This window comes from Anas platyrhynchos, chromosome 1, assembly GCF_047663525.1.
Source record: "Anas platyrhynchos isolate ZD024472 breed Pekin duck chromosome 1, IASCAAS_PekinDuck_T2T, whole genome shotgun sequence".
Classification (NCBI taxonomy): Eukaryota; Metazoa; Chordata; class Aves; order Anseriformes; family Anatidae; genus Anas; species Anas platyrhynchos.
In genome coordinates this window covers 42,354,382-42,365,495 of record NC_092587.1, presented here as the reverse complement: position 1 = coordinate 42,365,495, position 11,114 = coordinate 42,354,382, and the positions used below count along the sequence as shown (strand labels likewise).

The 11,114-nt window shown below is 45.2% G+C and overlaps 1 protein-coding gene across 2 annotated transcripts in view; it reads left to right on the top strand.

Annotated features, from left to right (window-relative positions):
- The first annotated feature begins 8,246 nt into the window (after nt 1–8,246).
- LIN7A (lin-7 homolog A, crumbs cell polarity complex component) overlaps nt 8,247–11,114 on the top strand; it is a 58,400-nt gene continuing 55,532 nt past the window's right edge. Inside the window, exon 1 of one of the 2 annotated variants that reach the window (XM_027454138.3) lies at nt 8,247–8,659. In XM_027454138.3, the coding sequence (XP_027309939.1) occupies nt 8,344–8,659 (316 nt within the window). In that variant the 5' untranslated portion in view covers nt 8,247–8,343. The remainder of the gene's footprint in view (nt 8,660–11,114) is intronic. The other variant, XM_027454141.3, reaches the window with a different exon arrangement.

The window sequence follows — 11,114 nt, the reverse complement described above, 5'->3', positions numbered from 1 at the left end:
GGTGTGCAACACAGAGACATTCAGCCCTGTAAAGTGCACTGTGTTCTGCAACATTTATTATATCTGTCTTGGTAAATCACTGACATTGTGCAGGGCTCATGCTCCATGCCGGTTAGTAACATGGGCTGGCAGGGCAGGTCAGAGGACTCTCCCCAGCTGGCAAGGCAGAACTGGGTCTGGAAGGGCTGGCTTTTAGCCAGGATGTAAAGCTGCTGAACCCAAACGTCTTCTCATTACCCAAACTTCTCACATTCTTCCTTCTTTTCCAGCACATGAGATATCACAAGGTGATGAAAAGAGGAGCTCACAGGACAACAGCAACATTGCAGTAATAAGCTGTAGGGGGTCCAATTGTCTTCCAGATGCATTTAATTTAAATGGTTTCATTCTGCCACATTTCAGCGTTGCACTACAGTATATCCAGTACTCACTGGAGGGCAGCAGATTGGGTCAATCGTTGTTATAAAAAAGGATTATGTAAGTCAAAGGACACAGCTGGATTCAACAAAAATAGGCAGAGCAGAATCAAACCAGGGCATGATTTCTCTTCTGCAACTTCTCTCCCCTACCCTGCCACCTCCATCTCTGACAAAGCAGAAGGTCTTGGTTAGGGATAATCTTATGGTCCACTGTCCCGTACTACTGTAGTGATCAGACCATGAGGTGAAGCCAGGTCTGTCCCTAGGCCTGCACTTGAGTCCACTGAGTCCACTGCAGTTCCCCAACTCAAGTAAGAATCACCCAGTTGGCTGGGAGTGACTACCTGGTCTCATACACCTCTACACAGCGCATGTCCATAATCTAGCCTCACAGCGTTGCTCAGCAGAAGGGCATTACTGGAAAGATGCTAAAGAGGCCTGTGAATCGCTGACACACTGAGCTTGTTCCTGGGGGAGGCGCAAGCAGGGTGCTGTCTGGGGTTCCTTCACATGAATTATTGTCAGGCACAGTCTGGCAGCTGTAGTGGTCACTGTGATCACAGCCACTATCTCCAAGGGCTGCTAATAGAGCACAACTACATTTCCATAAGGGAGTTTGTGTGACTAAGCAAAGGGATGCAACAAGAAATGGTTTCTGGTGCCAACACTGGGAGATGGCACCAGAGAACAGAGCTTCAGCATGAGCAGAGAGAACTCTCTGTGCTTACAAGCTCACTGGAGTCACTGACTAGATGAGATGGTCCTGACTGTCACTGTAGAAACTAACACAGCCTTACAGAAAAATTGGAGGCTCATGGTTGCTTGATGATAGCTGTTAATGGTGCTGGAATGCTGCTTCAGGGGGCATTGATCATCATCAGTGGCCAGGGACAGTGCAGGTCACAAGACCCCTACGGCCTGGTGTTAATCCCTGCAGTTAATCCCAGCTGTTATCTGTCTATTTAAAGAAAAAGTTAGATATAAAGTGTTGACAGTGCTGCAGTCATTAGCGTGGAAAAAAATGAGAATTTGTTCTCTGGCCTGGAATGGAACATGGGTCAACTTGAAGGCAAATTTGATGGCTCTAAATGTGAATGAAGAACAAATTTACCAGAATGGTGTCATCTGAGGGCTCTGAGCAGATGGACAACAGCATGTGTTGGAAAATGCTGTTCCTGTAGCGCCAAGAGGAAATGTTCCTCTGACTATTAAAAATAAGTTATCCAGAAATCAGCCAGGAACCTTTAATCTGTATATTTCAGGTTTCCCTGAAGGTCTTCCACAAAGTAAATATTGTATACGCCATTTAATTAGATTCTGAACTGACTCAGTCACTTGTTCTCACAAGCTAACAGCACTGAAGCAAGTAAGTTTACCATGACAGCAGAGAGACTTATGTCCAGATGCTTGCAGGATTAGTTCTGCAGACTCTCCAGCTCAGGAAGCAGGACTTCAAACTGCCTGTAGAAAAGAAAGTTTACTGAAATACTGGGACTATGCACCGACACACCAGCATTTGCACACGTACCCTGAAGCTGGTTTTGCCACTGGGATGCACAAGGAAAGAGAATAACTTGGCAAATGAGCGTGACTGCATTGCAGTGACCAGATGTGATTTAATTGTTCGCAGTGTCATGCAGATCAGCCCTGAAGTGACATTGATTGGAGATGTAGAGACAACTATTAAACTGCTTCTTCGCTCAAGACAACTTAGTCATATTTCCCATTGTCTGTCTCTCCTTCCGAAGACAAAGTATTATTTACAACAATCATTAAGCACTCCTCATATTCTGGCCCACATCAGTGCATTTATTATGAGCATGTCAATAAAAAAGCAGGGGAAAGCTTCAGTACCATCACAACCTGCCTTCTGAAAACTATTTATTTGTTTATTTAAAGTAAGCAGGCCTAAAACAGAAATACTGCTGAGTTTCATTTCAGTCACAACACCGTTTCTCCAAATGGTGAAGTTTTTTATTCTTCACTGGCTTGTTTCCACTTTTCCATGCTTAGCCTGACAAAACTGGTTATCTGTGTAGCCCCATCATGTCATTGATGATTTCAGATCAGACTTAAGCTTAACTTCAACCTCATATGTCCCACATTAGCTTAATAAACACATTAGCTTAGTAAACAGCTTGCTTTTCTCAACTTCCTAATTAAAATTTGAAAATGCACTTTAGATTCCAAAAGGGCTTTTCAATCATATTTTAATTTTTAGGGCTCAGAAAGATACTTACAGAGTATACTAAAATCAGAGTTAATTACAATAACTCCTTGTAATCAAGGTCCCACCCATTTTCAGATGCATATCATAATGTCACTGATCTCACCTGAAAATGAACACAGGGCTAACAGCTTCAGTAAATATAAGGTTGAAGCCAGTGTTATCTGTTGCACTGTTCACACCCCCAAATTAATTAGCTGCTGCAATTTCATGGAATCATGATTTGCCCTTGCACTTTTTTTTTTCTCTACGCCTACGCATTTGACTATGCACCATTGCATAGTCACTGCATATTAGCTCACCACTGATAATTCTGGAACAATTTAAAATATGTTCTGCTGTTTTAACATCCTTTAAGGTCAAGTTTGTCTATTTCATGACAACACATTATTTCTCCTCCTTTATTTTGTATAGAAATCTTTTGATGTAAACAGTAAGAAACCCAGTAAAACATAATCAATAAACATGTTTCCACAGAAAAGTCTACATTTTTCCTCTTTTTTCTTTTCATTCATAGAGTTCTTCTAAAATAAATCATGTTGATCCAAAAATTCAATCTAAAGTATATATTAATACACTGGACAAAGAAGGTAGGTGGATAATGCTTTTGTTCAGTTCTTCAAATAACTAAAAACACTAGCTATGATCTGTGTGAATTCATGTATTGTCAATATGCTGACGTTACCGATATGGTGCTTGTAGATGAAACCTGAACTGGCACTGAATTAGCCAGATGAAGTTGCTTGTGGCCTTACGGAGGGCAATTTGCCCTCTTCTCAAAGAGCCTCTGTACAGACAAAACTTCACATAGAGACTCAGTCCTTAAAGCAGCCATAATAAGTCACGGTAACAAAGAGAACGAGATTCAAGTTTCAGATACCAAGGATATCCAAAGGTGATCAAGGATAAAAGGTCTGATTTGTAGGTGCTTTTAAACTGCCTCCAGGCCTAAAAGAAGGGGTGGGCCCTGCCCAGCAGGCTTGCTCTTCTTTTGCAGCAGTTATTTTTAGAGAGTACATAGACTTACAGGCTGCTATAGACCGCATGTTGAACCTCACTGCACTGAGGAATAGACCCTACATCTGAAGTTCAGCGGGGTCCATACAGAATCTTTCAGCAAAGCGTGATCCTGTTATCCCTGTTGTCAACTGGAGTTGAGTCTTAAACAACAAATGAAAAAGAAAAAAAATAATTAGTGTTAGGTCAGAGGTTGGACTCGATGATCTTGAGGTCTCTTCCAACCTAGAAATTCTGTGATTCTGTGTGATTCTGTGAAGTATTTCTAAAGGCCAGATTAGTTTCAGTGTCTGGGAAAACAGCCACTGTGTTATCTACAAAAAGCAATCCATTACATGATATTAGAATGTACATGTGAGTAATGCTTATAATTCTCAGAAAGCACTAAATTACACTTCTTATGGGAAACTTATGCAGTTTTTTGCCCAATAAACAAACTGCTGTTAAACCATTAGACGTCTCATATAGCAAGTTCTGCCATGGAAACTGCATGGAAATAACTGATGGGTTTTAAAAAAGGAAGGATTCTTTCCCCCATAGAGGCAAAATGCCACTCAAAAAGCAAATTTGAATGATGAAAAAAATCCTCAGTCTTTTGAGAATTCACAGTCCATATTACATTACCGGAATCTGCTTTTAGTTGTACGGAAGTGCAATGTACAAGTGAAACCACTGGTCAGCACAGAAAAAGAGAAAAGGCTATTGCTATTGCAATTGCATTTGTGTGTTGTGACTCAGTTCTAAGGTGTGATCTATGATTTTGAAAGCTTCTTGTACCTGGGATCTTCACTGAAATAACCCGAAGTTTCACACAATATGCAAATATAATCAAACTATGTTTGATGGGGGAATGCCTGATACAGCTGATCATCCTGCAAATAGAGTGTGCAGCATTCCCCAGTGCTGTCAAGTCGATAACAAGAGATGGAGTAACATATTGCTTTAAGAAAAAGGGGCATAAGCAGGATAAAACTATATTATATAATAAAAATAATCATTTTTGTAGCCTCTGGTGAAATAAAGCAGCTGCCCAACAAATTTTCCAATGTAAACTTGGACGTGAAGAGTCCTGCAGCAAGCTGAAATTTCATGGGAGAGGTAGGTAGGAACCCACGTGCAAGTACCCAAGGTGAAATTCAGTCATGACAAGACATTTAATCCAGTGACTAACATTTAGAACTTGGCTAGAAGGCATAATACAGTGCTGTAGAACCCAAACAGATTTAACTATGCCAGTGTGGTATGGCCTCTGACACCACCAGAGAGCAGGGATTCTGTCTGTTAGAGGTGGCTCTGGCATTGAAGCAAATAGCTGCATTTACTGCATTATTCCAGTCATGCAGCAGGATCTTAGTTCCAGGGAGTTAATTATCCCACGCAAAGCTTAGGACAGGTGGAGGTGTGATACTCAGGCAGCCAGCAAGACTATTTGGAGCTGTGCTGTATTTTTTTTTCCATGTTCCATTGCACCGTGCTGTGTAGAAATAATTTTCTGGCCCTTGCAACACCAACTCATGAGGGAAGGCAAAAGGTCGTAAAAGTCCTGAGAGTAATAGATCACTATCATTATCTCATCTAACCTCCTGAATACCTCAGCCATTCTACTTTTCTTTAGAAGTTAGATCAAAGCAAGCCTTTTAGAAAGGCACCTAATTTTGTTCAGATTACGAGCAACAGTGAGTAATTGGTCCCTATGTTATCCTTACTGCCAGAATAGTACATCTTATTCAAGGTTGAATTTGTTAAACTTCCAGCCATGGGGCCACCTTATGTCATAAAACAATAAATTTTAAGGCTATAAATCCCTTCACCATTACGCCTCTTCCATATACATTGGCCTACCTACACACAGTGATTTAGTTCCTTCTTACCCTTTTCTTCAGTAAGCTTGGACTGAGTTTCTTAAATCTCACGTCAAAGCTGATTTCCCACCTTGAAAGACAAACACCAGGTCTGGACACAGCATTCCAGTAAGGTGCTTTCTCAGTGCTCATTTCCTAGTTCTATGTGCCACTCCTTTTTCTATACATTCAAGGATCATACGAGCCCTCTAGGCAACATCACACCAAGAACGTATGTTGAGACTGCTATGTGAGAACACCCCTCCCCAAGACAATCTCCAGTCCTGCAAGTATCCATTGCATTCTTCGTTACTTGCTCGCAGTGGCATTAAAACACACTACTTTGGGAATGTAATAATTCAGTACAGTTATTCAGATAATTCTTACCAGCAATTTGGACACTTGATTACAAAATCATACAATCATCATCCCTGGGGGTGTTCAAGGAAAGGCTGGACGTGGTGCTTAGGGACATGGCTTAGTGGGTGACATTGATAGTAGGGTGATGGTTGGACCAGATGATCTCGAAGGTCTTTTCCAACCTTAATTTTTCTATGATCCTATGATTCTAATGATTTTGGTTGAAAAGGACTTGAAGTACATCCAGTCTGACCTCTTGCTCAAAGCAGGGCTAACACTGCAGCAAAAGCAGGTTGCCCAAGTCCTTGCCCAATCAGGTTGGAAAATCTTGAAGGGCAGAGATTCCTTCTTTCCAGGACAACTTCTTTTAATATTTACTCACTGTCACAGTGATCCTTTTTTAAAAAACAAAACAAAACTTGTGTCATCTAAAAGCATAGTGACCAAAGCCTCTATATCTACATTTTAGATCCTTGAATAAAATACTAAATTGACAAAGTTGTCAAGCATCCTATTAGAAATAGTCTTGTTTGCTGGCATCTGACTGCTGACTACACGTTGAAAGTCTGGCACTAAGCCAGTTTGCAGTCCATACAACCTAGTTTCTGTTAATTCAGTCTAGTTTTGTTGGTTCAGTAAACATCACACATTACTGAATTAAAAGGTGCAGTGTAGCCCAAGGAATCAGCAAGCAGGCTGGGAAGCAGACCCTTCGCTTCTTCCTAAAATGATCCACCTTCTAAGAAAGTGGTTCCACTTCTCTTTGCTAACTTGTGCTATTAGAGTCCGCTATTTCTACTGGGAATTGACACTGGAAAGTGAGAGCCATTTCACAAATCTCTGATTCATTCCACCTCCCCTTCTGCAATAGAAGAATTCTGCTGGACAATTTATGAAATTTTCTCAGTTCAGTTGCTTAAAGTATTCTTCGGCTAATTCTTTAATGTCCTTGAGCATTAGCTGTGCAGCTATGCTGATTAGGAAATGTTTAATTTCAGCAAATGCTGCTTTTCATCTTCCTTGAATGCAGATAATACTCACATTCAAGTCTCTCCTCCAAGTGCCAATTAGCCCCTGTGGCAGAGCACATGAAATCTGACCAGCGGTAGATAAAAAAGGATAAAGTCAGAATAAGCTTATTGCTTTCCACAGGCACCCAGCTCAAGCCCAAACATTGCAATTTCTAAAGTTGGATATTTCTGAGAAGCTATATATTTGGCATTAACATTACATAGATATTAATAGAAAAGTTATTGTCATAACTGCACTTTGCTTCAAGATGTCGGTTTGCAATATGGCAGTTTAAAAGAGCAAGCCTGAGGCTTACGAAGTCCTCTGTGAAAAACAACCCGATTGGCTCATTAACTAGGCGCCATGCTTTTTCTATTATTTAAACATACTTTAATATCTGTAGTAGATTTTTTAAAGTGTCATAACAGTTTGAGAGTTGTCACATTAGGTTGTTATAGCTCCAAATGCGTACTTCTTCCCTGCTCAGGACTGAATCCAATATACAGTAATGTGACTACTTTAGAGGCGCTGTTAGGCTTTATGTCAATCCAGCTGCTCTGCAAGTACGTAAAATCTGCATAATAAAAATCCTTACGTTAATTTCACTTTTAAAAACTGACTGCTCGCCAGGAACCGATTTCTCGACTTCAGCGTTTTAGCCAAATGAAACATTTTCTTGTCAAGATACCTGAATGGTCCACTGTTTATTGTTTACTAATTAGAGAAATTTGTGCTGATTTGAGTTCATCAGAAGTGGGTGGCTCGTATTTATTATTTAAGCTTCTTTAGCTTTAAAACCGCTGAATGCATTTTTAATCTCCTCTTAAAACTTTTAATGACAGAATTTCCACAGCTCCCCTAATTATCCATACCAGCGCTTAAATAGCCTCGCAGTTAAGGCTTTTGCTGAGGTGCAGCCTGCTGCTGCTGCTGCACTTTCTCATCCTGTTTTGCCAGCTCCCCTGTGGGTATGGGGAAGGAAGACAGCACCGTGCTCCCCAATAACATCCCCCAGTTTCAGCGCTTCTTGGCCAAACGCAGAAATGCCGGTGCTGCACATGGAGCAGCCGGAGAAGGCACAGCTTCCACCCAGCCATTTCCCTGCACCGCTACCCACAGAGGGGAAGGCGGCACCACCGCAGCGCCCTGCCAGGCCACCTCTCCCCCCGTTTCTGACAGGCACCCGGGCTCCTCGCCCCCAGCCCCAGCCGAGGCCGGCCGGGCCCGTCCTGCCCACCCCGTGGCGCTGCGGAGCTGCCCGGCCCCGGCCCCGTCCTCGCCCCGCTCCCTCCCTCCCTCCATCCCTCCCTCCGCTGCGGCACCCCCGGGCGGCGGGGCCAGAGCCGGCCCGCCCCTCCGCCTCCCCTCCGCCGCCCCCGGCCCGCAGGGCCCCGGCACTCAGCCCCGAGGCGAGCCCGGCGCGGCGCGGCTGCAGCCCCCCGGCAGCCCCGGGCCCGGCGGCGCAGCCATGCCCGCAGCCCGCGCCGGGCCCCGCCGGGCCGCCCTGCGCCCGCTGCATCGCGGCGCCCCGGCTACAGCCAGCCGCGCTCCCCTGGGCACGCTGTCTGCCTCCTCCTCCTCGTCCTCCTCCTCCTCCACCTTCTCCTCCTCCTCCTCCTCCTCCCACGGAGCCACCCTCGTCCTCCGCCCCCTCTCCCTGCCAGCCTCCTCCCCGCCCTTCCCCGCTCCCCACGCCGCTGCCGGAGCCGCGCGTCACTCGGGCTCCAGCCCCGCCGCAGACATGGCGACGCTGGCCGCCGTGCAGCCGCTCACGCTGGACAGAGGTAAGCGCGGCTCGGCGCGGCTCGGCGCGGCCCCGCGGCGGGCGGGAGGAGCGGGGCTGCCGGGCGGGCGAGAAAACTTTGTCCGCCGGCGGCGAGCGGCTGAGCGGCCACCGGCAGCGCTGCCAGCCCCCGGGCTGGGGCTCCGCGGCCGTGCCGCCGCCGCCTCCGCCCGGCTCGCCCCCGCCGCCTGGCCCCGAGCCCGGCCTGGCTGCTGCTGCGGGTGGCGGGGTGCTGCCTGCCCCGCGGAGCCCTGTCACCCCGCCGGCTGCTTCGAGTTGGTGTCGGCAGCCTCGCCGAGGGGGTGCCGGAGTCTGGAAGTTGGGTTTCAATTCGTCCTTCGCCCGCGGGATGTAAAAATTGGACCTCTCCCTCGCCGCGCGTTTGTGCCCTTAGCAAGGCTCAGCCGCTGGGTTTCTGCGGGTTGCCGGGGAGAATAACTCACCTGGTGCCGGAGTGGTTTTGCTTCTTGGGCTTCGTGAGCTAAAGAGGTCAAACAGTTCCCAAAACAGCATTGTGAGTTGCTGATGTATTTTTCTTCCTGACTTGCATCGAGGAGCTCTGAGAGGCTCCCAGCATGTGAAGATGGATCTTCTACCCTTGAAGGTGTGATTTAGGCCAGTGTTGTTTGTTGTTTTTTCTCTTGCCTTGTGTTTTTTTAACATGTTCTTTCTAGAGGGTTAAGATGTGCTTTCAAAGCAAGATATAGAGTGCCTTCTGTAAATCTTGGGCAAAAGAAGCCTGATGAGCACAGTTTCAAAACGATAAAGGTGATGTGGGCAGCTTTCCTGGAACTCAACTGAGAGCAGAACAGCCCACAAAATATCATAGAATCACACAATATCCTGACCTGGACGGGACCCACAAGGATCAACTAGTCCAACTTCTGGCTCCACACAGGACCACCCAAAAATCAGACCTTATGTCCAAGAGCATTGTCCAAACGCTTTTTGGACTCCAGTAGTCTCAGTGCCGTGACCACTTCCCTGGGGAGCCTGTCCTAGTGCCCAACAACCCTTTTGGTGAACAGCATTTTCCTAATATCCAAAGTACTCTAAATACACTTTGCTAGACGGCTTAAATTCAAACATCAGTAGAAAAGGAGAATCTAAAATTATTCTTACTGAAATAACAAAGTGCTAGCACGCACTTTAAATTAAACTGCTCAGAAATCCACTGTGTAATCTACAGTTTCACCCTAATACTGTTTTCAGTAAGCAGGACAAATCTATTTCCTGGCAAAGGGCTGAACAGATGGCAATCCATTAGCAAACCTGGCTTTTCTGAGGCAAGTATTACTATTTCAGAATTACACATTCCTCTAAATCACGAAAACAACACTTTAAAAAATCCACAGTACACAAAAAATGCAAATTAGTCCCTATTTAAATATAATATATATCTGTTGTCTGCTGTGTCCTGGATATGCCTAACCATTTGGCAGGGGTGCCAATGTTACGGTCTCCCTGGTCGTCAGCCAGGGCTGACAGTAGTGTGAGGGAGATGCAACATCACGGAATGATAGGATGTGACGTGCAAAAGGAAAATACAGGCAAGGAGAAATAGATTTAAATACTGCACCTGGCCCGAGAAGGCTGTTTCGTCAGTGAGGTGTACTTCATCACCCGTAACAGGTTGCTGCTACGTCAAGTGGAGTGGGTGGGCTGACACTCCAGAAGCAACTCCAACCCTAGTGCTTCCAGATACTTCCTCTGTAGTCTTTCTCTCTCAGCCGCGGAAGAAGGAAAGTGCTATGTAGTGAGGTTTTGCACATTTCTGTTGCTTTTATTAAAGCAGACACGGCTATGTTTACTGTCACTGTGCTTTGCGCAGCTCTGCTGTGATCTAGACATAGCCCAGGAGAGTCTTGTAGACTTGTAACCACTTTTCCATGTCCCACAGAGAGCGCAGCGCAGCGGAAAAATAAAGAGCATTCCATGAGCGGCAGCACTAATAACATTGCACTGCGGAGCCTTGAATGGCTGCTTGATCTCTGGTCAGGGACTGTTTGCGTTTCCTCCTGCTAAAGGGCACAGAAATGGTAAAACACCATACGGATGCATACATCAGAAATCTAAGTTACGCTCTGACGTAGTCTGCTCCTGGACAAAACATGTGCTGTGTTCCAGTATGGCGATGGAGCTTTCCTAAAGCCTGACACAAACAGAATTCAAAATCTGTATGGTAAAATGAATTACCATTTAAAGGTGAAGGGCATGTTGTGTGTGAATGATTGAAAGCCAATTACATTCTGGGAGATTACTTCAGTCCAAAGCACAGGAATTAATTTCCTTAATTCCTGTCATCATGTGCCTTTCTACCTGCACAAATGTGTGCAAGTTCCATTAGGGCTTTTTAATATGTGGAACAAGTTCACAAAATAATGGAAATTTTAATCACTTACAATTTAATCTCCAAGGCTTTTGCCTGACCTTTGCGTGGTGCTCTGCTGGGAGGA